Below are 25,108 nucleotides of genomic sequence, written 5' to 3' on the forward strand. Positions count from 1 at the left end.
TCCAAGTGGCTTTCAGCGGCTAAGGGTGCAGTGCCTGATGGGGACAGCAAATGCATTTGCTGCTGAGAGGACGCCCCTGACACCGCAGCAAGGAGCCCACGGATGTTTTTTCCAGCACGGCTGCTAATGGCTTCATCACAGCTTTTTATGAGATGATGTGAATTGCTCTGGCCAATGAGGCTTAATGGCCTTCCTCAACGACCTGCCTGCTATATTCTCCCTGGAGGCTCAGCTCAGAGTTAAGCCAAGAATATTAATACAGGCCGGATGTGGGCCCTCCCCCTCCCCATAAAGTTGTGGAAATTGAGGTCAAGTTGGGTCCCCTGCAACGTTCTTTAAACAAGCAGCAGTGGTTTGTTTGCTCCTTGATCTTCCTGGTGAAAAGAGAATGGCTTCCAGCTGGAGACCTGGGACCAGGTCCTCTCTTCCTCTGGGTTTGCTCCCACTTGCCTGGAGGTGGCCTTTTTAAAGGGACAGGCTCCGTGGTGGGAGGGAGAGCCCCTAAATCCAACAATCAGGGCTGCTGGGATAGGAGGAGGAAGTACCAAGGCCTTATGCTGGGAAGAGCGGAGCAGACAGCTCGGTCCTTCCCGCCAGGCAGCCCTGAGAGCATTCTGTGGTGGAGGGAAGGCCTGGCGGACAACATGTGAGAGATGAAGTTGTCTTTGCCACCTTGTCCATCCTCCCCACCGCCCATTTTGCAAATGAAGGAGCAGCAGATCAGAGAGAGGAGGGCAGCTCCACAGGGGGCCCTGTCAGGCCTGGGTCTCTGGCTCCCTGAGCTTGGATCTTCCCTACCCACTGCACCACTGGTCCTCATTCTGCCCTGTGTGGCAGTGCATTTTCCAAGGACATTTGGCGGGCCAGGATGGCTTTCAGGGCCTCCTCATGTTCCAGGCAAGTGTCCCCTTCCTCCAGCCACTCCTCTTAGGCCACAGTTTTGAGACCTTGACTTCTCATTTGTAGTATGGTATGAAGGGCACTAAAATCCTCATCAGGAGCAAAGGCATCAAATTTCAGTTCTGTAACTTGGTTGCTTGCTCCTGGACAAATCACAGCTACTACCCTCAGTCTATAGGATGGCGGTATCCAAAAGGGGAGATGCGTCTTCTCTCGGGGCTGTGCAGATGAGCTGAGACAATGATCAGAACTGGCCTGCATAGAGTAGGTGCTTACTAAATATTTATTTAAGCATTTCAGTCTCTCTCTCTCTCTCTGTCTTTTTGGTACTAGGAATTAAACCCAGGGGCATTTTACCACTGAGCCACATCTCTAGCCCTTTTATTATATTTTATTTAGAGATAGAGTCTCCCTAAGTTGCTGACATTGAACTCACAGTCTCCTGCCTCAGTCTCCTGAGCTGCTGGGATTACAGATGTGTACCACTGTCCCAGGATCAGTGTCTCTCTTAATATGTGGATGTCATAGTGGGTGGTGACTTTAAACCCTTCACCATAGCAGGGTGTGTGGCAGCCTCTTCTCATGGAAGGTGAGAATTTTTAACTTTTGCCATTCCTGAGCTAGCCTGAAAGTTTCTATGGTGCAGAAACTGTCTCTTTATGGTCAGTACCTAGTATATAGCAGTCCTGGTGACTGGCTGATGCTTGAAAGTCAGATGCGGGTCCTGGTGGTACTGGTGCTTGCAGGCCTGAGGCATGCCGGCCTGGGGGGCCATGTGGGTGTTATGAGGGCAGTCCTCACCACATCTCTCCTTCTGCCTCCCCTGCAGCCCGCCCTGAAGATGTCGGCACCAGTCTCTACTTTGTAAATGATTCCTTGCAGCAGGTGACCTTCTCCAGCTCCGTGGGGGTGGTGGTGCCCTGCCCGGCCGCAGGCTCCCCCAGTGCGGCCCTTCGATGGTACCTGGCCACAGGGGACGACATCTACGACGTGCCACACATCCGGCACGTGCATGCCAACGGGACGCTGCAGCTCTACCCCTTCTCCCCTTCCGCCTTCAATAGCTTTATCCACGACAATGACTACTTCTGCACAGCGGAGAATGCTGCCGGCAAGATCCGGAGCCCCAACATCCGCGTCAAAGCAGGTAAGGGAGGAGATGGCTGCCCCCCACTTGTGGAGCTGGGTGTGCTAGGCAGGGCTAGGGCTGGGCTCAGCAGGCCATCACCGGGAGGATATATGTGTGACATGCACAGGCTGGAGAAGCCATTCGCTTAGGACAGCTTCCTTGTTCTCCTGACTCTTAGCTCAGTCACCTCCTGGGTGTGCAATCAAGTAAGCTACCTTCCGAGCCTCGGTTTCTTCATCTGCAGTCAACGCAAGCACCTACCTCGTACATCACTGTGTGTGAAGTTAAATGAAATAGTGCTCATTTAACTTTAAGTACTTAAAACTAAGTACCACGCTCACTTCAGTACTGGACTCATAGAAAATACTGGTTGAGTTTCTTTGTCTAAAACCTTTTATTGAAATATATAAAGAAAAGTTAACATGTTGTAATAGTAGCTGGGTGAATTTTCACAAGGCTCAACTAATGCTTCAGATGCAGAAATACAACACCAGCACCCCAGAGGCCTCCCTCCTGTATTTTGGTCACTGTTCCCCTATCAGGAACGGCTCTCCTGCCTTCTAACAATTTAGAAGTCTTGCTTGTGTTTGTTCTTCGCATAAGGGAGTCCTGCAGGATGCGTTTTGTGGAATCTCTGGCTCATTCCTGTGATGGTGGGATTGACGCTGGCTCTTGTGCAGAGTGGGAAGTCTCCAATTCCCGTGCTGTCTAGTACTCCATTGTGTCCCAGGCTACATGCTCTTTGTTCATCCTGCTGTCCATGGACGTTTGAGTCTAGCACAGCTCATGAGAACTGGCACTTAGATGAAGTTCATTGTGGAAAACCTGGAGCAGTGAAGGATCCAGGTCTTTGGAAGAGTTGATGAAGGCAAGGAAGTGAGCCTTTCTCCATTAGTCCCTTTAGAGAAAATACAAAGTCTGATTTCCCTGGATCAAGGCTGGAAGAGAGCAAATGGCTCAGACCAGCTGTTCCTAACTAGGGCATCATGATGCACTGCTGTGCCCTGGTCACCTCCAACAGCATATGGCACTGGAGGATGGGAAAAGGTTTGCTTAGTAGGGTTTTGGGTGCAAGAGGGCAGGTAGTGCTCTTGCCAGCCTGCTGCAGTGACCCCAGGCCTGATGCACCCTCTTTCTTGATGATGCATTGAGTAGGCCCAGGAGAGAGTTCCAGGGAGGCCTCTGGGCCTGCCTGCTTGGTGGCAGACCCTGCAAGATGAGCTTGTCTAACCTCCTGGGTCCTTCTGCTTTAGGGATCCCTTTCACAAGGATAGGGTTCCAAGGCTCTAAGAACAGGGGTGTGAGAGGGTGAATTGAAAGCTCTGCTTCTTGCCATGGGTTTGCCTGGGGTCAACCTGAACTCTCAGGATTGAGCCATGCCCAAGGTTTCTCTCCCAGGCTCCCCAGGGAATCTGCTCTTGGGAGCAGGTCCTTTGTACTGTTCAACTCTTAATGCAATACCAAGTGCTGGGCTGGGAGGCCTGGATTCTCCAGTGCTGGTCTCTGCAGCCTGGAGGACTAGACTACGGGACAAGGACACCCTATTTCCTATAATAGACTGTAGTTGGGTTACATGCTGTTTTCACTGTACATCTATAAAGGGTTTCTTACAAATGAGAAAACTATGACAAAGAGAGATTAGGTGACTTTCCCAAAGGCATGCAGCCACTTCATTGGAGAGGTGCCACTGTCATGAAAGGCAGCATTCCTGAAGCACGTTCCACATGCTGGGACTTGTACGAGCTATTGTACAAGTGAGGAAACTGAGGCTCCAAAGGTGAACCCTTCCTGTCCAGGATCTCGCACTGGCCAGATGACGAAGCAGGGCCTGTTTGTTGCATGCTCTTACCATCAACTTTTCCAACTCCCCTGCTCCCCTGAGGGTGGAGCGCGCCTCAGCCTGTCCTCTTGCCTCCACCGCTCCGCTTTCCTCCAGAGTGAGCTCCTTCAGGCTCCTTTATTCAAGATGTGTGTCCCAGAAATGGAGGCAGTGCTGCCAACCCCACAGAAGGGCTGGACCGCAGCCCCAGGCAGCTGGCAGCACCTCAGCCAGCAGTACCTCTCCTCCCTCCTCGCCTCCACCCCCGATTCCTTCCCCATCACAGCCATAGCAGGGAGGAAGGGAAGAATGGACGCCTGGGAAGGCCAAGGAGGGCTGGACCCACTGGAAATATAACCAATTAAGAGGCTCCTGATGACGCCACAGAGGCTGCAGGTGCACAGCCGGGGGGCTGCCAGGGCCTTTAGTGTCGCCTGGCAACCATGGCAAGGAGAGGAGAAGGGCACGTTGCCCAGGTGCCTGCTGAGGGACAAGGTCAGTAGGCAGTGGGGCTCTGGACATTCCAGCTCTGCTTGGCAGAGAAGAGGGCAGAAGGATCAAGTGAGTGCCTAGGAGAGGCCCCACAGAGGACAGATCAGAGGCTGGATCCTCAGTCCTATCTGTAAGGCCAGGTCAGTCCACCTGCAGAACCAGACACATGAGTGACTGCAGGTGACAGTGGCCAGGAAGCAGCCCTAGGAGCAAGGCAGGAATGGACACCTGGGGAAGGGATGGTTCTGAAGGCAAGGCCAAGGCTGGGCGCAGGGGTGTGCTGGAGGATGCAGGTAGTGGCAGGAGGTGGAGAAGCCACAGGGAGGCTTCATTGCCAAGAATCTTGGAGACAGTGAGCCCATCTTTGGGGCTCTGCATTCTCAAACATAATTCCAGTTTCAGAGAGTCTCTCCCACTGTGAATTATACACCACCAAACCCTTCCAGAATATTCTGTATCTGGGTTACATTTCCAAGGATGCCTTTCACTCTAGAGTGGTCTCATGCTGTCATTAGATCATCTGTTTTGGCTTTATTTTATTTTAGATCATGGTTTTATTTTGGCAAATACTGGTCACTTTGCCCAAAACAAATGCCACCCTGGGTCCAGGAATAATGTCAGCAAGCTGGTATATCATGCCAAGGGGAATTCTCCCTTGTTTTCCTATGACCCACATCTGCCCCTGTTGACTGCAACATCAGTGCAGACTGAGATGCTAACCTCAAGGCCTCTGCCATCCAGTAGGGTTTGCTAAAACTCACAAGGGGAAAGGTCGAAATCTGGAGATGTGGTCCTGCAGAGGGAGGTGACTATTTCCGAGTGAGCAAGAACAGCTGCCCAGTGGGGCAGAGAGGAAGTGGACAAAGGTGCTGCTCAGGCAGGAACAAGGTCGTGGCAGGAACTTCTGGGCTGGGTAAGCAGGAGGCGGGAAGGAGGAGGAGAGGAGAAGGCTGGGGAAGCCCAGGGAGGTGACACATCCTGGTGACACTCTTCTCCCCCCTGCTCCCATCTCACTGCAGTTTTCAGGGAACCCTACACCGTCAGGGTGGAGGATCAAAGGTCAATGCGTGGAAACGTGGCCGTCTTCAAGTGCCTCATCCCCTCTTCAGTGCAGGAATACGTTAGCGTTGTGTCTTGGGAGAAAGACACAGTTTCCATCATCCCAGGTAAGAAGCGATCGTGGGTGGGGGGCCGCCTGGTGGCTGCCTGGTTGGGGGCAGTGTCTGAGCTGGTCATTGAGCTAACCCTTGACGTGGTGAGTGATTTGGTTTTGTTCTCATAGCGCGTCAGCAAGCAAGTAGTCTGGTCCTTCTCTACGCGGGGAATCAGGTGCCAGGGGCCTCTGCTGTGTGTGTGTGGAGGTTCCAGCAGACACTGGGCGGGTCCTACTCACTCACAGGAGTGGGGCCTCCATCTTCCTGGCCACTGGGGCTCTGCTGACCTTGCCCTGAGGGATGGGAGGCAGCTGGCAGGCTTATCTATGAAAGAAGGCAGGAAGGGCAGGGTTGGGGACTGGTGTGTGGTCTGTGTTCCTGCATGGAATGGCCAGGGTAGAGGAAGCACGCCCACTGGACCTTTTTCCACCCGTGAATGCGCTAAGATGCCATCAGAATCCTGGCTGGCCTCTCTGCTGGCTGCTACTGGGAGACCCGGTAGAGACTGTTGTGTTGGAGGCTCATCTCATTGCGCTGCTGTGGTTGCAAGTCCCTTGTCAAATCTGCTCCTCTTTCCATTTAGCATGATTGTTCCTTCAACAGGAAATAGGTCTGGGAACCCACAAGAGAAGATCTCAAGTCCTTAATCTACCTTCAAGTCTCCAGTTACAGGACTGTGGGACTTTCCCACCACTCACTCGTCCTTGCACACGGTAGGGCTTCCCCTTTCTTTACCAGGGACCTTTGTCTTCCTTCCTACAAAATGGGTTCTGGGTGCCCCATCTGCACTAAGGTCCCCCAGCCATTTGTATGACATGATTCCTCTTCTTCAAGGTTAGTCTGGAAGAGGAGCCTTCTCTGCATGAGCCCTTTAAAGCAGCGCTGCTTCATTTTGCTGCGTTCAAATCCCTGCAGGGCTCTTTAGGAGCACCAGCGCTCAACCCAACCCCACGTCTACTGAATGACCACCTCAGGAGTGTGTCCTGGGCCTCAGCATTGTCTGGCGGCTCCTGGAGGGTCCCTTGCATGGTTAGGATGGAACAATGCTGAGGTGTGTTTGCAGTAACGTGGAAGGATGATTTTTTTGAAGCATGGATTTGTGTTTCGCTCTCAGTACGTTTTCTTTCCCTCAGTTCCAAGCAGATGGCCCAGCCATTATATCCTGTCAGAGCTGGCGGTCGCAAGACAGGGGTCCAAAACCACTTGAACACAGCTGCTCTTCCTACCTTTCACAAAACCATAAGCTAATAAGAAAATCTAGGATAAGTGTTCTGTTAGGGGAAGAGCTTTTGAAGGCAAGGGACAAACAGGAGTTGGGAATGCCAGGGTCAGGGTGATATTGTGGCTGCTCAGGATGTAGCTGGAAGAAGCAGTTGGACCCCATGGGGGTGGTTGTGCAGGGTTCTTCTGGGTCTGGGACCGAGGCCAACATTCTTGCGTTTCAGTGAGGCATGAGGTGCATAGCAGAAGACCCAAAGGGACCGTGTGGGTAGTGACAGTGGGCTGGTGGGGACCAGAGGGAACTTGAATCTCAGGATCTCTCTGTTTCAGTTTTTCAAAGAATGTAAAGAGATGTGGTATCAGACACTTGAACTGACGGACTAACATTATACACAACAAAAATATAACTGTTATTATATTATATTAAAAAAATTTGAGTGCTTATTATCTGCCAGGCACCAGGTAAAGAAATTTTCATATTTGATCTCATTTTAGCCTCACAAAGTGTATTTTAGCCTTGTCCACCTTACAGGAGAGGAAACTGAGTCTCGAAGAAATAAAGCAGCTTCTTCTGGTCACGTGTCTGGTAAACAGAGGGTGCGTTGGACCCAGGTCTGTTTTTTCGGCCTATACACTTACCCCCAGAGAGAAGTGCCTCCCTGCGCCCACACAGAGGTATCTAGTAAAGTGCTACTCAGGTACCACAGAGGAGTTCACTGTGTGCTGTAGGGAGTGAGGGCTTTGAGTCAGGAAGGGGAAAAAAAAAACAATGTGGATTTTTCAGGGAAGGATTGGTAGAATCGAGTCCAGGGTCGTGATTAAAAGCCTAGAATCTAAGGCCAGTGTCTGGGATTGAAACTCACTCCATTGCTTGGTGGTGGGCAACTCACTTACGGCCTGAGGGACTCATCCCCGATTGTAAATGGTTTCACAGGGTCGATGTAAGAATGAAATGAGTTAATACAGGTACAATGTTCAGAACGCTGCCTGGCATGTCCTCGGGATGTGCTGGGTGGTGGCTATGATTATTAGGTAGCAGGTGGCATTCTCCTGTTCTCGCTGGCTCCTGTTGTGATGTGTGTTCCTACCATGTCCCCCACAATTGTGCGTTTCCCCAGAGTGGGAAGAGGGTTGGTCTTACCCACATATCCTGGGTCTTCACGCTCTGCCTTCCATGCTCAGGGTGGACGCTCAGGGCAGACGCTCACTCTGTGGATAACCAGGTGGTTGGGAGAATCCTGAAGGATTCTGGAAGCAGCCTAGACTGAGGCATGGAAATGAGGATGGGAGTGGTTGGCATGGGGTAGTAAGAAGGCCAGAGCAGGGAGGGAGAAGGAAGGCTGGCTGCGAGGAGCTGGAGGCGGGGGCTCCCCCAGGCAGCCCTTGTAGTTGGCGCTTCAGGGCTGTCTTTGATGTCAAGACTGGACTGGTAGCCCCGAAGGGCATAATTACCAGGGAAGTGGCCTTGATGCTAATCTGCAGGACTGTGTTAAACTTTGGTTCCATAGAACCCCTTTCTTCCCTTTGGTCTTGGAGAGTTTTTCTCCCCTGCCCAGCTCTCCAGCCCCATCCATAATTATTCTAGATCCTTCTGCAGCTATGCATTAGATCCAGGTACAGTCTTCCCAAAGCATGTAAATCCTAACTAACTTGGTCCTAGAGGAATCCATGAAAACCAGAGAGAATGGGGTTGTGTTTCCTCTGGGCATTGTAGGTGAGGAACCAGAACTCAGGCCCACACGCCGCATGCTTCAATTTTGGAAAAATGCAAATAGTATGATTTTTTTTATATAAAAATAGAATTTTTCTGCTATCCATATTCACACTATACCTAGTATATGTGCATTGTGTGTGTGTGTATGTGTGTGTGTGTGTGTGTGTGTGTGTGTAGAGGCTGCACGGCAGCTGCTCATGGTGGGGGGGTGGGGAGACATTAATGATTAGTTGTCCTAGGGGATGGAGGAGCCCGAGCTACTCCCCTCTGAGCTTCAGGGTGGGCTCCTGGAGCAGGCACCTGTACTGACTTTGACTTCCGGATCTGCGGGGCTGGGCTGGGCTGCTCCACAGACATGAGGACCAAAAGAAGCAGGAGCTGGAAAGCAGGAGGAGAAACTGGGGGATTGATGTGGGCCAATCAGGGCACCAGGAAGTAACCCCTAGGGGGGAGCAGGTGCCCTGGGAGGTGGGGCCTAGGCTGCTGCAGAACCCTGGGGGTGGGAGCCAGTCCCCCCGGGTCTCTTTTTGAGGGTGTGTGGGATCTAAACAAGCGCTGTGAGTTGAGTCTCTGTTCACCAGTTGGCCTTCCCGCCTGTCCACGGCTGCCCTGGAGCCGGGCTCACTGGCTTTTTGGCTGTTTTCCCAGGGCCTCCAGAGGCTGAAGAGACAGCCCAAGGTCCTGTCTTTCCAGGAGCCACCTATTACACACCCTCCACCCACCTCCTCCTCCTTCCCCTCCCTTGACTAGTTAAAAGGTGTGTGTAAAGCACAGCCTCTCACCTTTGACCCCCGTACTCCAACCAAGTCTCTCCTGAAGGACTTGGTCTTGAGGTGAGCCTGCTTGCAGAGCGGGCGGGGTGGGCAGGAGAGGGCTGAGGGCTGTGCACAAACATAAATTAAAATTAAGGCCTCCAGTGAAGCCGAGATGTGGTTTAATTTCCCATCTGCATGATCACCATTACAATGCATGTTATTGGATATAAAGATAAATCCGGCCCTGTTCCTAATAGCTTTTAATTTCCACCAGACCTGATTATATCGATGCGGGCTCCTTGTGGGAGTTTCCCAGCATGCTCTTCCCCAGCATCCTGACTGGCTCTCTCGGTCCCAGTGGGGAGTTTTGGACACCGCTCAGATGCAGGCCAGATGTGTCCACTGCTGCTCTGGAAGGCAAGCCTGGAGGAGCCCCTTGCTATGTGCACAGGACTCTTAGATGGGGGAGAAGCAGGGGCAAGCAGGGGGGACTTTCTGGAAAGATCCCCACTTCAAGGATTCCCATCAGGCAGTGCTTCCCCGTCACGCCCCACAGCCCACCTCAGGAGGTGAAGGAGAGTCTCATGAGCCCACCAGAATTTCTGCACCTCCCTAGTGACTGTCCCCAGAGTAACAGGAGCCCAGGGTTTTCCATGGGTTTCCATACCAGTTTGCATTTGTCCCCACCATTTCTTCTGCCTGTTCCACTCTGATCCCTTCTCTCCTTATTGACACCCCACCCCTCCATTGTCCCATGAACGTGGTGCATATGTGTCTGACCTGAGCCTCCTCCAGTGTGACTCCTGACATTACTGCTCCTGTGGCTCTATTCCTGGAGCATTTATTTCCTTCTGTCTTGCGTCACAAGCCATTATTTCTGTTTGTGTGTGCAGAAGGGTGTATGATTATACCTTTCTCATTATTTTATCCCTAGGACCAGCATAGCACTGTCACAGAGTAATAATAAAAATGAGATTAATGATAATACCTATCATGTATAGAGCTCTCTTTTGGGTTAAGCATTTTACATATATTATCTCTAATCCTTAAAATCACCCTTTAAGAGAGATAATGTTTTTTGTTGTATTTTGTTTTCCAATTTATAAATGAGGATATTGAGGCCCAGGGAAGTTAAGCATCTTACCCAAGGCCACACAGCTAATAGGGATGTGGCCTGGATTTGAGCTGGGGTTCTCTGGCTTCCTCTATTTCCTGTGCCTTTCCAGAGGCAGTTTATCCATAGGTTTCCACCCAGGAGAATGGCCTCTCCTTACCTGGAGACAAAAATGTGTCACTCGCCCTTGTGCTAACCTCTGGTCATGGGTGGTAACCAGAGGCTTTAGCTTTTCTGAATGACCACAGATCTCCAGCTTAAAAAATCAGTGGACATGAGCTGGGGTGGTGGCTCAGTGGTAGAGCGCTTGTCTAGCATGTGTGAGGCCCTGGGTTCAATTCTCAGTACCACATATAAATAAATAAAATAAGGTCCATCAACAACTAAAAAAATATTTTAAAAACATCAGTGGACAAAACAACCATTGTAATAGGAAGGCAGCAGTGGACACTCGCTCCATTTTGGTTCAGCAGGAGACAGAGAACGTCCTGATGGGACATGGTGGATTCAGCCTGTGTCATCAGCTCTGATGGACAGGGATGGCTGATCCCAATGCAGCAGGCAACTATGATACTGCTTTGGCTTTGGAATGCAAGTTCAACTTGCTAATTCCATTTGGCTCGGGCTGATCCAAAGGTCACTTTGGATCCCAGGTGTCTACCTTCACCAACTTGGGTGGGGGTGGAGGAATGGGGGACAGGGACAAGGGATGAGGTGGTGCCCAGTTTGGAGCACGGATAGACTATGAGTGAGGATATGGACTCAGGAACAGTCAGAGCCAGAGAACATCCTGGAGGTGACGCAGCCCAGTCCTCTCTGTGCCTGGTAAATGACCCAGGCCCAGACCCACACTGTCCTGCAGCATCTCCCCTGTGCAATCTCAGTACACAGGATTTTAACCACTCACAAGGGACTTTATTTTATTTTTTTACTACTACCAGCTTTTCCTCTTCTTTGTCTGTCTAAACCCTACCCCTCTTTCAAAGACTCATTCAAATACCACTATTTCTATGATGTCTTCCCTGATTTCTGCTAAGAATGGATTTAAAAATCACCCAGATTAACCTCCTCCTAGGGGATCCTTTCTAAACTCACTCCCGACTTTATCAGTTCTGGCTCAAGACGCTAATCGTATTTTGTCCTGTAATATGTTAAACCCTGTGATAGCCCCAGACAGGAACCCGTCATCATCAGGGCAGGATGAACATTTCTCTCAGGGCCCTCTCCCTTCCAGTGCTCGCAGGAGATGGCGAAGCCAAGTCTCCTCAGCTGTGCTGTGGTATGGAGGGAGGAGGCGGGGAGCAAAGGGTGGCATCGCGGGGACTTAAGCCTGGTGGTCCTTCGCCTCCTTCATCTCCATCAGGCTGAGCTGCTGTGGGTTCCTCTTGGGATACTCCCTGATTTATGTACCTAACTGGGGATGTCAATTCTCAGCTCTTTGGGGGCATGGGGGAAAGGGGCTGGGATGGTCAGCCTGGACGAATATGAAATTGATGGGGCAGACAGAGTCTGGGCCCTGCGGGGTGCCAGCTACAGCATCGAGTCCTGCAGTGGACCCCAGGTAACCATCTCCGCTTCCTGTTTCTTCCCTCAGGGGCCAGTGTCTCCCCAGGAGGAGGATGATACACAGAGGCAGGGATTCTCTCTAAGGGCACAAGGCCCTAGGATACATCCCTAGGCCAAGAGAGCAGAGAGAGCACTGGGGGCGGAGGCAATGGTGCAAAGGTCTGCAGGCCAGGAGGGTGGGGTGGGCCTGGGGTGTGCTGGACTGAGTGGGGAGAGAGAAATCTGGAAAGAAGACCAGGCCATTTGGCTCGTGAAGGTCCTGTCTAATTATGGGCTGGAGTGAGGGGAAGACAACATGATAATCGCTCATATTTATGGAACATTTACTGGTTTCCAGGCTGTTCTAAGCATTTTATCACATTCAGCTCATTTAATCTTGACAGAAATCTGAAGACAAGAGGACTGTTATGTTCCCATTTTACAGATACACAAACTGAGGCACAGAGAAGCTCACTCAGTAAATAGCTTACAGTTAGTAAGTAGCAGAGCCACAGTTTAAACTTTTGCATTCGGACTCCAAATTGTTCTGTGCTCTCGAAGACAGAGAACTGATATCCAGAATATGGAATAAAAAGAAAATTAACAAGAAAAAAATGAACAGCTGGACAGAAAATTGGGTAACAGTTATGAGCACACAGTTCACAAGTGATATAGTGGGATGTGGTGGGAAGATGACGGGCTGTGAAGTTTGCTAATCTTAATTGCTGATCTTAAGAAAGCTAGTTCCAAAACTTCAGTCTGTCCATCTATAAAATGGGACAATGAAACCTTTTGAACACGGGATCCTTGAGTTGAAAATTAGGCCTCTGGGAGACTTAAATTCTCAGATGCAGAAGCAGTAGACTAAATGCCTCAAGAAAATTACCCACCCAGCATAAAGGGGCTGTCCAATCTCAGGCCCCACCCGCATAACCCTGTCTTTCCAGAGACATCTTCTCTCACCTATGTTTCCCTTCCTGGGTGCTGGGCTGGAGGAAGAGCATGGGTAAGCCAGAGGCATAAAGAAAATGGGATCAGAGAGGCCAAGAGGTTTGTTTCAGGTCACACAACTTCCAAGAGGCAAGACCTGGATTGTAGCCAGAGCTTTTGTCCCCAATTCCCAAGCTCTTTCCCTGTGACAGTGACTTCAGGCTGAGGTCCTGGGGACTCCCAATGATCGCTGTTTCCCTCACAAAGGCAGCTGGCTCTCAATGCTGCTGTTGTTCTTTGTTTGCTTTGCTGGGGAAAGGGGCGTGGGACCATCGCCGTCTTCCTCCAAGGGCAGAGAAAGAATCCTGCCTTTAAATGCACTCTCCAGGTTAAAGATTCAAAGGACACGCTTGGCAGCAGCAAGGGAATTCTCCCTCTGGTTGGATGGCCCACACCGAAAAGAAAGTGATAGTAACACTTAGGAGAAAAGAAATGATCAGTTATTGAGGTCTCGTGTGATAAGTGCTTTTTCTGGGTCATTCTGTTACATCTTCACACATGTCCTCTATAGCAGGTGCTATTATTACCCCCATTTTGAAGATGAGAGGCCTATCGTACAGAGAGGTCACCACCTGCCCAAGGCCACAGTCCACGACCAGGGAGGTTTGACTTCAGCTCCCAGGTCACCCAGTCTGGCCCTATGTCACCTTTTGTCTGTAAGCTACTCTCTGGTCTTGGGCCTCATCTTATTGACTCCCCCCAGTTGTACCTGTGGGAGACTCAGATTCACAGTCTCTTAACAGAGAACCCAAGGCTTGGGGGATGGAGGGGCCTGCAGAGTCGTGCAGCCGGGCAGGGGTGCGCCAGAACTGCGGTTTGGATGCCTGCACCCCAGGAGCTCTCGAGGCCCCGCCTGGCGTGCCCGCTGGCAGTTCCCAGGACCCTCTTCAGTATCCTGGCGGGTGGGCTGCTCTGCAGTTGCATGCCAGTTGCTTGGTTCCAGAACCATCCGCCAGGCTCCTCAGTCAAGCAGAAACGCCTCGTGTTCGCAGGTGCCTCTGGCGGCGTGTGCATGTGTCATGTTTTGCTTTTCCATTTAGTTCATGGCAGGCGCTGCATTTCCAGAGCACCCACTGGGTGAATTTCAGCAGATTTAAGACAATTGCAGGCAAACGCTCTGCCCCGGGATCACGCCGCGACAGTGGACACGGAGCAAGCGGCATTGTTTGGTTAAGTTGGCACCTCTGTAAGTCACCCTGAAATCAGAGTGGAATTCTTTATAGAAGGTTATCCTACACATAAATCATCATTAGACTACCTCATTTTTGTTTAATGTCTACCTAACTGTGCTGTAGTCTAAAAATGTGTGTTTAGTGAAGTCAAGGGTTGCAGGGAAATTATAGGGTTTTCAAAAACCCATTTGCTTTGCTGGTGTTCACATCAGAATCAATCTTGCCTTTAGTTCTCAATCTCGTTGCAAACATGCAGCATGGCTTGCCGAATTCTGGCATTTAATGTAGGGTAGCATTTATTCAGAAGAAGCCAACGGTGCTTACAGAATGGTAGAGCTATGTATAGATGGCACTTCCTGCCAAGCCTGTGATTTTGAACTCTGTGGCGTATCAATGAGATGCCAGAGCCAGAGCTGCAGCCGCGTGGAGATGGGCTGAGGTTCAGCGCGGAGGCCTGAGCCAGGGTGCAGTGGACTGGGTGGTCTGGGTCCATAATGCTGCGAGCCTCACTGTGTGCCAGCGCACAGTAGGCAGGCAGACATCGTTTGCCAAATGCCCAGAGGAAGGCTTAGGTAGGATGGCGACTGATCCTTTAGATTGGGTGGTAACAGGATGAACAAAAAGGAAGGGGAGAGTGGATTATGCCTGGTTCTCTGGCTGCAGGAACGAAGCCATCATTTGCTCCTGTCAGGGCCCATGTCAGCGAGGCTTGCTTGCGGCCTCTTCTATGATGGAGTGAAGTTGTAGGACAAAGAATGTGGACTCTGGGTTCTTGGAGGCTTGGGTTCAAATCTTTGTTTGTGGTTTGTTTTTGGCACCAAGGATTGAGCCCAGGGGCGCTTAACCACTGGGCCGCATCCCCAGCCCTTTTTTATTTTATTTTATTTCTTATTTTTATTTTATTTTATTTCGAGACAGGGTCTTGCTGAGTTGCTTAGGGCCTTGCTAAGTTGTTGAGACTGGCTTTGAACTCAGGATCCTCCTGCCTCAGCCTCCCGAGCTGCTGGGATTACAGGCATGTGCCACTGCACCCAGCTCAAGTCTTTACTGTGATTCTTAGTGGCCATAGCACCTGGAAAAGTACATGAACCTCATAGAGCCTTGCTGTCCTCAGTTGTGAGGAGTAGAAATTATGGACTTTCTTCTATGTAGGTAAAACACAGTTTCCATGAATAGTACACATTTTTCTATGTGGCTCTGTTTTTCTACATACAGTTTTTCTGTATGTAGCTTTCAGTTCTTGCTGGTGCCTAGTGGACACACACCCACCACTTACCCAGGGTTAGTCATCTCCTAGTGGCCTGGACAGTCTCCTGAACAGTGAGCGCAGAGGTGTGAACATACAGGTGTGAGCATTTAGGAGGAGGAATGCTGCTGTCCCTACACAAGGGTCACATAAGCTTCAGGGCTGTAGACATAGGGTAGGAGGTGAGACTGGACCTTGTAGTGAGGCACAGGCAGGAAGCACTTTGGGTCACTGTGCACGGTCAAGGCCTGACCTCTGACATGAGGCTCCGTTTCGGTGGTCCCCCTGGTATCTGCTGTGTCCTGAGATCTGCTGTGCCTAGCTATCCAGACCCACTTTTGGGATGGAAGGCCAAGCTGGCTGGAGCCAGGCACCGCCCTTCTGCGTTCCAGTGTGAGGGCAGGCAGGCCTTGTGCTTGGATGAAGGCTGCTGAGCTGGAGATGTTTCCTCTCAGAGACTCCTCCCTTCACTACAGCAGTAGAGCAAATTGGGGCTCAGAGTATTCTGAATATCCCTGTCTTAGAGCAGAGCATCTGCCAGAACTCTGGAGAGTCAGCCAAGAAGATAAATGGTTGAAACAAAGTGAATGGCGGCAGGGGTAGTGGTGGGGCTGGCGTGGGGCAGGGGCACTGTCTGGGGCTCCCAGTTTAACTTCTCTTCAGGCAGTGGTGCCAGCCAGATGAGGGGGAGCTTCATCTCCTGGTGGACTGGTGGGCTCTCTGGGACTTTGTGAAGTACAGATTTTCTTTCTGAGAACACCATGGCTAGGGACTTTCTTCTCTGTCCCCAAGATGGGGTGCAAAAAAGGGAAAGGACTTGCCTCTAGAATGTTCCAGAGCCCATATTATTGACACAGGCATAGGAAAGCTGTTTTTCATAGGCATGGCTGGGGATGCAGTTGTACCCCCAGGAGTGGGGCACATACTCACATCTACTGGTCTACACCAGGCTGTAGCCATGCCGTGCCACAGCTTGCATTGACTTCATGCCCTAAATCTATCTAAATGGCCGTGTTGGCATAGGCAACCGTCAGTTGATTGGATTTTTTACTTCATTATTTAAATTAACAAATGTTTTTAAGCATTTACTGTGCGCAAGATGCTCTGTTATATAGACAGTGATTCCCAAGGGTCTTTGCTTGAGGACCCAGAGGGATTTGGAGAAATTCCTCTTCCTACACACCAAAGAAACTCATTTAAATTAAAATAGATATGCGTGCTCGTGTATAAATAGTCTGCATGATGTAAATGATACACATTGAATACGTACACATATGCATTTACACTCACACCTACTCTCCGCTCCGGCTTTTCTACCTGTGGTGAGCGAGGGAGCTTCCCCTGTGTAGACCCCAGCACACAAAATGGAGACCCGAGAGAGACCCTCAGCTCTGTGTCTAGGGGCAAGAGTTCTGTGGAGCGTCTGGCTCAGGGTGTGTGTGTGTGGTGAGCCCAGGGCTGTGTCAGGTCTTGGCCTTTTCTCCTGGTCAAGGAGGGCAGCTCCCCGTTGCCCATTTTATCTTCTGGGCAAGATTGAGGGGGGATTAGGTGCTTTGAATTTTATGGACAACCTTGAATCAACTCTTTTTAATGAGGCCTATTAAGCATAGAAAGGATGGCTGGAAATAAGCAGGGGACACTGTGCCTCCTTTTGAGGGGATTGCAGCCTCACAGACAAGAGGAGCTTGAGATTCACCTGACCTCAACATGAGCCAGAGTGTAGGAGGAGGCTGGAAAGGTGTTCTCAGGACTGGGGCCCCTCTTGAGTGCTTTGCAGAAGTGCCTTGTAGGAAGCAGCATCTCCCATGGGTTTTAGATAATGGGTGCATTGGGTGGCTGAGCTCCTGCAGGGCAGAGTGTTCGAGAACAGACAATTCTCAAATTTAGAATTACTTGGGGAACTTCGAAGAATACCATTGTCCAGGCCCATTCCTGGAACCATCAAATGAGGACCCCTAGGGTGAGACCCAGCCTCTGCACTTGTTAAAGGCCCCTGCATGTCCAGCAAGCATCTGTGGTCCAGGTAAAGGAGACCATGGGAGTGAACTCCCGGAGAGCCGAGAGCAATGGCTCACTCTGGGGGGAAGCAGCCTGATTTGACTGGAACTGTGGATACATTTAAGGTGGGGTATAATCTGCCGCAGGGGCTGTGGGTGATTTAAGGGCAATTCGGAGCCATTGAAATGGTCTGCAGGGAATTTTAGAGGGTGGTCTTCAATGGCCAGAGATGTTTCCAGGAAAGTGGAGATCATCCAGGACCTTGCCTGCTAGAGTCCATGTCTGCCCTTGAATTTCCCAGGGATTATCACTGGGCATCCTCCATGCAGGTGAGCCATAGAACAACCTCTGTCATACACCCCACATGCCCATTGTCCTCCTGTCCCCTTCCCAGGGCTGCTGTTTCACAACACAGGGCACTGCCGATGAATGTGGGAGTGGCTGAGAGAGGCCGGTGGAGGGAAGTCTTCCACCATGTCCTACCCAGAGTTGAAGCAATGTGAAGATCTAGGGTGAACGGAATAGCCTCTTACCTTTCATATTCAGGTTGAGCATCCCTAATCCCAAACTCTAAACTATTCCAAAATCCAAAACTTGTTGGGCATGGCCATGATGCCACTAGTAGGAAATTTCACACCTAACTTCAGATACCAGGTTGCCGTCAAAATGCAGCTAGGCTGAAAATATTGTATAAAATGACTTTCCGGCTATGTGTGTAAAGTGTAGATGAACATAAATGAAATTCATGTTTAGACTTGGGTCCTAGCCCAATGTATCTCTTTATATATATGTAAATATCCCAAAATCTGAAAAAAAAAAAAAAGATCTAAGATACTTCTAGTCCCAAGCATTTCAGAGAAGGGACACTTAACCTTTAATAGTGAGTTAAATTTGTATTATGACTTTCCAGTCAACAGCAGTTTCATGTGCATTAGGTTTGATTCTTGTAGTGATTCAGCGTAGCATGGAAACAATTGTCCCCATTTACAGATGAGCACACACACAGAGGCCTGGGGACTTGACTCTGCTACCTCTCCAATTCCTTATAGACTCACAGGAATACAGTCTTCCTGAAGGCAGGAAGCAGGCTCCAGGGGAAGCATTTCTTTAGCCTCTGGGGGCCTGGCACTGTGCCAGGCCTGTCACAAATGTAGCCTCACATTTTCAAGAGGGAGTATATTATTTGCTTCCTTGTGGTTCGGAGCCCCCAATAAACAGGAAAACACTTGGCTACCAGCAGGTCAGAACTGGCTAAACAAAACAATAGCCCTACTATTCCATGTCGATTTGATGAGAGCACCTGTCAAAGCCCTTTTGGGTTGTTTGGTCACATTTTATGCTCAAGGTAACATACTGTCATTGTCATTTCAGATCAGGAGACGGAGACTCAGAGAGAAGCCTTGCCCAAGGCCAGGCAGTAGTGTCAGGGTGGGAGACGAGGTGGTGCTGCGTGGAGTTGTCACATGGAATGGGCGGGGAGTAATTAAAAACCTGGTCGTGCCAGGCACTGCATGAATTGCTTTATACAAATAATTCTCAATATCATAAGGTAGGTGAAATTATCATCATCCTCATCTCAAAGATGAAACAAAAGAAGCACAGAGGTGAAGTCACTTACCCAAGGTCACACTACTAACAACAAGTAGAGTTGGGATTCAGTCCCAAACCATCTGGCCTCAGAGCCACTCGTCATACTAGGCTGTACTATTTGGGTGGCTGGGGCCTCGGCTCCAGGATCTTCTGCTGGCTGGACCGTCTGCAGGAGGAGGAAGGAAAACCATGAAAGGCAGGTGTCAGACCTGATGGAAGCCTCAGTCCTGCAGGCCTCAATCTGGGGGCTGGGCGTCCTCTCTCAGGCCTTGGTCTGATCCAGCTGTGAGTCCTCATCTGGAGGCTGGGGTCCAGTCTTGGGTGTGAAGCCTGAGGGCGGGGTCCAGGTATATGGCTTCTACTTATTGGATGAGTGTCCAGGTGTGAGGCCAGGTGTTCAGGTGTGACCTCCTTATGCCTCTCTCTACCTCTTTCCTCTCTCTTTGGATCATTTCCTAATAGTCACTAGCTTTCCCGAGTATGCACCGGGAGGATGAGGAAGGTGGGAAGCAAGCGGGCAGGGGCTTTCTAGGTCCAGCTCCGTCACTAAGTAATGTGCTGGTGTCTCTCTGGACGTCAGTTTCCTCATCTGCAAGTGAAGGGGCCAGAGCAGATGAGCCCTTAGGTCCCTTGGGTGCTCAGTGCACTTTAACAAACTTGACTAAGCCATGAGCCATGTGCCTACATCATACTGGGAACTGGGGTCATGGTGACAGGTCTGTGCCCTGCAGGGGAGACAGACAAATGAAGGAAAGAGCTCCCATATGTATATTCCTTCAAGAAACTCTCACACATGTGCACAAAGAGATGTGGACAGGAATACTCACCGCAGTCACATTTAGGATGGCAAAAGAAATTGGAAACCAATATGGATAAATTAAATCTGCTCTGTTCATACTGTGAAATATTACACTGCAGGGGAAATGCCTGAACCGGAGCTTTACAAATCAGCCTGGACACGTTATGAAGAAAACGGGAAATGGAAAAAGCAAATTGCAGAAGGAGGCGTGCATTATGGCACCATTTGTATAAAGTTTGAAAACATGCAAACCGGTCCCCTGTATTGTTTCTGGTACATACATATGTGGCAGAAGAACAACAACACGCGGGGCAATGATAAACACCATATTCGGGGTAGTGCTTACCTCTGAGGAGGAGGTGATGGGCTCTGGAGGGAAATACAACTGTTTTCAGAATGTCTTATTTTTTAAACTGTTTCTCCTAAAAAAAGATCTGAAGAAAATACAGCCAAAAGAAACATAGCCCTTTTCACATTATTTTTATGCTTTTCTACATGCATGATATATTTCATAAGAAAAAGAAGCCATTCCAACACCGTGTGCAGAGGGGGGCTTTGGGTCCCACTGCGGGATGCCAGGCTTGGGGGATGGGAGCGCAGGGAGGGGAGTGAGATGGGGGTGGATCCTGGGGTGCCTTGGCGGAGCTGGGGAGGGGCCAGTGCACATCTGGCATCCCTGCTGTACCCTCCTGAGGACCTACTTCCTGCCCCCTCTTCTGGGCCACCTAGAACAGGGTTGGTGTTCAATAGTTGTTAAATAACAACAATTAAAAGTGGTATAAATATGAGAGGAAAAGAAATGCATCTGCCTCGGGACCCACTGTAATCTGTTTCCTGGTTTAATGAGAGTCTGGAGACCCAGCATGAGGCCACTGAAAATTAAGAATACCAGGAGTATTTATGGGGCTGTGTGGCCTTCTCATTCGGCTGCTCTCCCTGGAAGAGCTCAGGAGAGTCTTGGCTGCCCTCTGTCCTTCTGACCCGGGGGATATTGGTCAGCGGGTCAGCCATTTACAGGAGTGGCCAGCTGGGTAGGAAAAGGTGATCAGGGTTGAGTGACCAGGAGAGGCCCCATAATTGCCCCCATTGAGAACTCCTAGTTTCAGTTCAAATTACAAGAGAAAGCTGGGAGCCCAGGTCACAGCACACAGGGAAACCTGAGAGAGAAAGCTGATCTCCTGCCCCGCCCCCAGCTCCCTGGAGAGCCTGTCCTGAGCCTGCGGAATTGAGGGTCTCCCTGGCAGAGGCCAGGCCGGCAGGGATCACCACCTGCTGCCTTCTTGCTTTGGCTCTTAAAAGCACCTAGTTTTATTCCAATTTATCCTGAAACAATGATCTCCCCTGTCCCCAGTCTTCCTTTATTTCCCCCCTCCCTCGTACATACCTAAAGTTCCCAGGTGGTACATGCAGATGGTAGAATTAGTTTGCCAGGTCCAGAAGGGGCCTTGGAAATCAGGGAGCCCAACCCCCTGGAGATTCTATACAGAGGCCTTTTGTGACCACGCTGGACCTGGGACCCAGCTCTCCAGAAGCAGCCTACTCTGGATGAGGGAGCCCATCTCTCTCAACAGGGTGGATTTGTGTTGAGAGCCTCTAGGGTCTGGGTGGATTGTCAGAGTTTTCAAAGGGGACAAAATTATTGTGTAGATCAGTGTATGTGTGTATGTACGCACACACCCACCCACCCACACACACACAAGTCAAATTTTGTCATGTTTATCATGTACCTCGTTTATCACATGTAGGCATATAACAGACATGTTTCTAAAAAAGTGGCGCATCAAAGATCATCTTAAATGGAGGAGACTTCTTTTTGGGAAAACCTTGGAGTGATGTTGGCAAGCATGTGTCTTGCTGGGTGACACACTGCTGCTCCAAGGAGACTCTGGTATGACCTCTCGGAGAGCAACTGGACAGTATGGATCTGAAGCCTTGAATACCCATTTCCTTAGGGTTGGATCCCTAAGAAACAACCCAATGCTCTTTTCAATAGTGAAAAAAAAAAATAAACTCTTAAATAACTAATGGCACAATACAATGAAATATTTTCAATATATTACTACTTGAGAAAAATACCGTAATATGATGCTAAGTGGAAAAATGCATTTTATATATATAGTAGGATTCCAATTGGTTGATATATATAAATGTTTATATATATCTCATAGATGGATATCTAGAAAGAAGTACTTGCAGGCTATTAGTGATTATCATGGTTGTCTTTAGGGAGTGGAATCAAGGATGATTTCTGGTTTCTTTTTAAAAAATTTTCGTGTCTGTTGAGAAGAACTGATACGCCGTGGCTTTGAAAACCACCAAGTCATATTTAACCATAGGTACCTCGCAAGGTAGGGGCCACTTCTGCCTTTTAGGAAGTCCCCTTTTATGAAGTTCTTCCTTCTGTGGGACTAAAATCCGCTTTTGTGAAATTCCCCCCTTTGTCCCTCCTCCGGCCTGCTCCCTGCTCCCTGCCCCTGAACTTGTATAGAAGTTTCCTTCCTTCCCTCTGCACCCGCCAGTTGCAGGAGGACAGTGCTCACTCTCTCTTCTACCCTCTGTCAGTGTCCCATCCTCCTGGCGAAGGCAAGCCCGTCTCTGGAATGACCTCTTCTTTGATTTCACACGATCTTATCTTATCCTGGTGCCACCTCCACAATGGCCCAGTTTGTTCAGGTCTTTCTCAAAACCCAGGCCCAAACCTTAGCTGGTACGCAAGACGCTCCGCCCCTCCTGACCATGCTGTTCCGCCCAGCTCCACCTGGGCTCAGGCTTTTCACCAGCTACACCTCACGCTGTTGGTTCCTCGGAGCACTGGCTCTTTGGGCTCTGGCCCTTGCCCTAAATTTCTCCACTTTCCCATTCATGACTTAAGAATGATACCAGCCCTCGATAACCCAGCTGGCATAAAGATAGGCTCTGCCCCTAAAGGCCACAAACATTGGCTCTAATCTTAAATGCACATCCTTGGAAACATCCATGTCTTTCCCAAGATGTCAGCACGTCCCCAGGATGGTCTCAGAGTAGTGACTGGCTCAAACTTCCCACCACTGCCGAATTTTGTCCTTTATCTGTGTTTTGGGGATGCTTCCCCGTCTCTGCCCTAATGCTGACCAGAGGTGGACTCGGTGTCCTTCCTGATTTTCACAGAAGTCCCACCTTCACATAGACCTACCTCCTGCAGAGCTTCCTGAAAGGTTTTCCGGAGACCACAAGACATGGATCACAGAAAGGCATCCCTGGCCCCAACTCTGAACGGGGACAGCCCACCCCACCTCTGTGCCTCCAGTAAAGGGTCTTCCATCACTTTTTTCTTTTCCCAGATTAACCCTTTTGCAGCAGGTGGGGGTAGTCGAGGGTCTTCCAGTCCTCCGCACAACCTCGTGAGTCTGCCGACATGGACTAACACATTTAGTAGTGAGAAAACTCACGATTCCAAGCTTCCATCTCCTCCTCTCCTGTGATGGCTTTACCTGAACAGGGCTTTCCTCATCCAGGACCAAGGACATTTGCTCTGGGTAGAAGGGGGTGTGGCAGGAACACCAGACAAGCTGGTGGTTGTGGTCACCGTGAGCTGGGAGCAGGTGCAACGTTTCCTCTAAAGGATGGATGGGGCGGGGGATACACTCCCCACTCTCCGGCCAGGTGCTCCTTTGTTTCCACGGTGCCAACCCCAGCCCCCAGAGGTCTCCCATGGGTGTGGACAATTGGTGGTCTGATTTTGTGACTCCATTCAAAGGAAAGGTGAGAATTTTCTGTTTTAACCAAGAACCCTTTAAAATAGCTCACTTTGCATTTCGGACTTGACTTTGCAATTTGATTACAATCAAGAGAAGATGTTGTCTGCATGGAATTTCTGAGCAGAGGGGAATCTTCAGGGCAGGGAGCTCTGGTGTGGAGGAGAGTGGACAAGGTCCAGGATGCAGGGGGGACGGAGTCTCCCCCAGGTCTCACATCAGGCAGGTTACTTACCTCATAACTCCCTCCACTATAAAATGAGATACTGGTAGAACGTTTTTTGTTGTTGTTGGTGGTGGTGGTTTTTGCTAGTGTTGTTCCTCCGTATCACCTCAACCAGGAGGGATCCATCTCATTCCATCAGGAAAGTTCTTCCTGAAACCCTCTTTTCTCTCACAAATTAGTATTCACATAACCCATTTTCCCTATCCCTGGTCTGGTGAGGGTTGTACGTTTCCTTACAAGTCCTGGACAGATCTTTTGAGGGGAGGGAGGGAGGGAGGGAGAGAGAGAGAGAGAAGAGAGAGAGAGAGAGAGAGAGAGAGAGAGAGAGGAAGGGGGAGAAATTAAACCCAGTAACTTTGGACAGAAATCCCAGCACATCCTCAGACCCGGATCCCAGAGCTCAGTGCCCTCGGGCAGTGCTTTCCTAACTGGCCACTTTGGTGCAAACAGAGCAAAGGCAATATTGATTTGCATACTGGGACAAAAAGAGGTGGCATGTCCAGCTGAAGTGGCCAGTTCCCCATCGGTTGGCACGTCTGCCAGCCCCAGGTTCTGCCCTGACTCCTCTCAGGCTAAGGGATCCTGGCACGGATGAGATCAGGAGGAGACTGAAATTCACATAGTAGGGAGGTACCTATAGGTAGGGGAGGGGCTCCACTCAGTAGCTGTGATTTTCAGCGGGCAAGGAGGCGCCATGATGCTGAAGACTGGCTCAGGTGGCTTCCTGGCCATCCCTTGTCTTTTTCTCTGCCCTTCTCCTCTGCATGACTCTCTCCCAAAGGGATTTTAATTATAAAGTCGCTGTTTCAAGAACAGTTGAAGTAGGGAGAGCCAGTTGGCTGTCACCATCAGCTCTCAAATCCCTCCTTCTCCTGCTGGTGGTAGAGAAGGATCTCTCCGGGGGCCCCTGGTCCTTCTTCCCATTTTTTCTATGACAGTGTGTCTGTGTGATCCCTGCCTCCCGCCCCACCCTCGTGCCTGCACCCTGCTGATTCTGCTGCCGATCTGGGCCCTGCGTCCTGGCCTGTGATATAGTCGTAGCTCCGGTGACAGTCAGGGGAAGCTTCCTTCCTCAAGGAGAACTTTCGACATGAAGGTGTGGGAGATCAAGGAGCAATGGCTGTCGAGGGGAAAGGGTGATGGAGATAGAGTGACGGCAGTGAGTTGAATTAATTCCCTAGTGTCGGATTTAATGAAGGCCTGCCTTCCCGCGCTGCCTCAGAAAGCACATCATGGAGTGATCGGTGCTGGGTGCGTGCACGGCTCCAATTAGGAGCTTCTGCATCTCACAGGGGCAGGGTGTCTTTGAATCTCTAGACTCTGGGGGCTTTTCTGCCCCCTCCTCCTTCCAAGCTCCCACAGCCCTGATCCAGGAGTCGGGGAACTCTGCTCCTCTTAAAGGGAACAGCCCAGGGTCTGTCTGTACCTGCCCGTGGACGTCCTTCGTGGCCCTATTTGCTGCCTTCTCCCTTGTTAACCCTGAGGTGAGGCCCAGGCTTCTCTCTTACAA

At 50.3% G+C, this 25,108-nt stretch overlaps 1 protein-coding gene and 1 long non-coding RNA gene across 2 annotated transcripts in view; both read left to right on the top strand.

The window, feature by feature from the left end:
• Positions 1-1,690: 1,690 nt before the first annotated feature.
• Positions 1,691-25,108, top strand: part of Dscaml1 (DS cell adhesion molecule like 1) — a 305,196-nt gene continuing 281,778 nt past the window's right edge. The window contains exons 1-2 of the mRNA XM_015489664.2: positions 1,691-2,047; positions 5,360-5,506. Coding sequence (XP_015345150.2) covers positions 5,404-5,506 — 103 coding nt within the window. The 5' untranslated portion in view covers positions 1,691-2,047; positions 5,360-5,403. The remainder of the gene's footprint in view (positions 2,048-5,359; positions 5,507-25,108) is intronic.
• LOC125613944 lies at positions 15,890-20,218 on the top strand. The gene is made up of 3 exons (XR_007344550.1): positions 15,890-16,214; positions 16,684-16,686; positions 17,551-20,218. It is a non-coding gene; the product is annotated as an uncharacterized LOC125613944 (long non-coding RNA).

The sequence above is a fragment of the Marmota marmota genome, unplaced genomic scaffold, assembly GCF_001458135.2.
Source record: "Marmota marmota marmota unplaced genomic scaffold, marMar, whole genome shotgun sequence".
Taxonomy (NCBI): domain Eukaryota; kingdom Metazoa; phylum Chordata; class Mammalia; order Rodentia; family Sciuridae; genus Marmota; species Marmota marmota.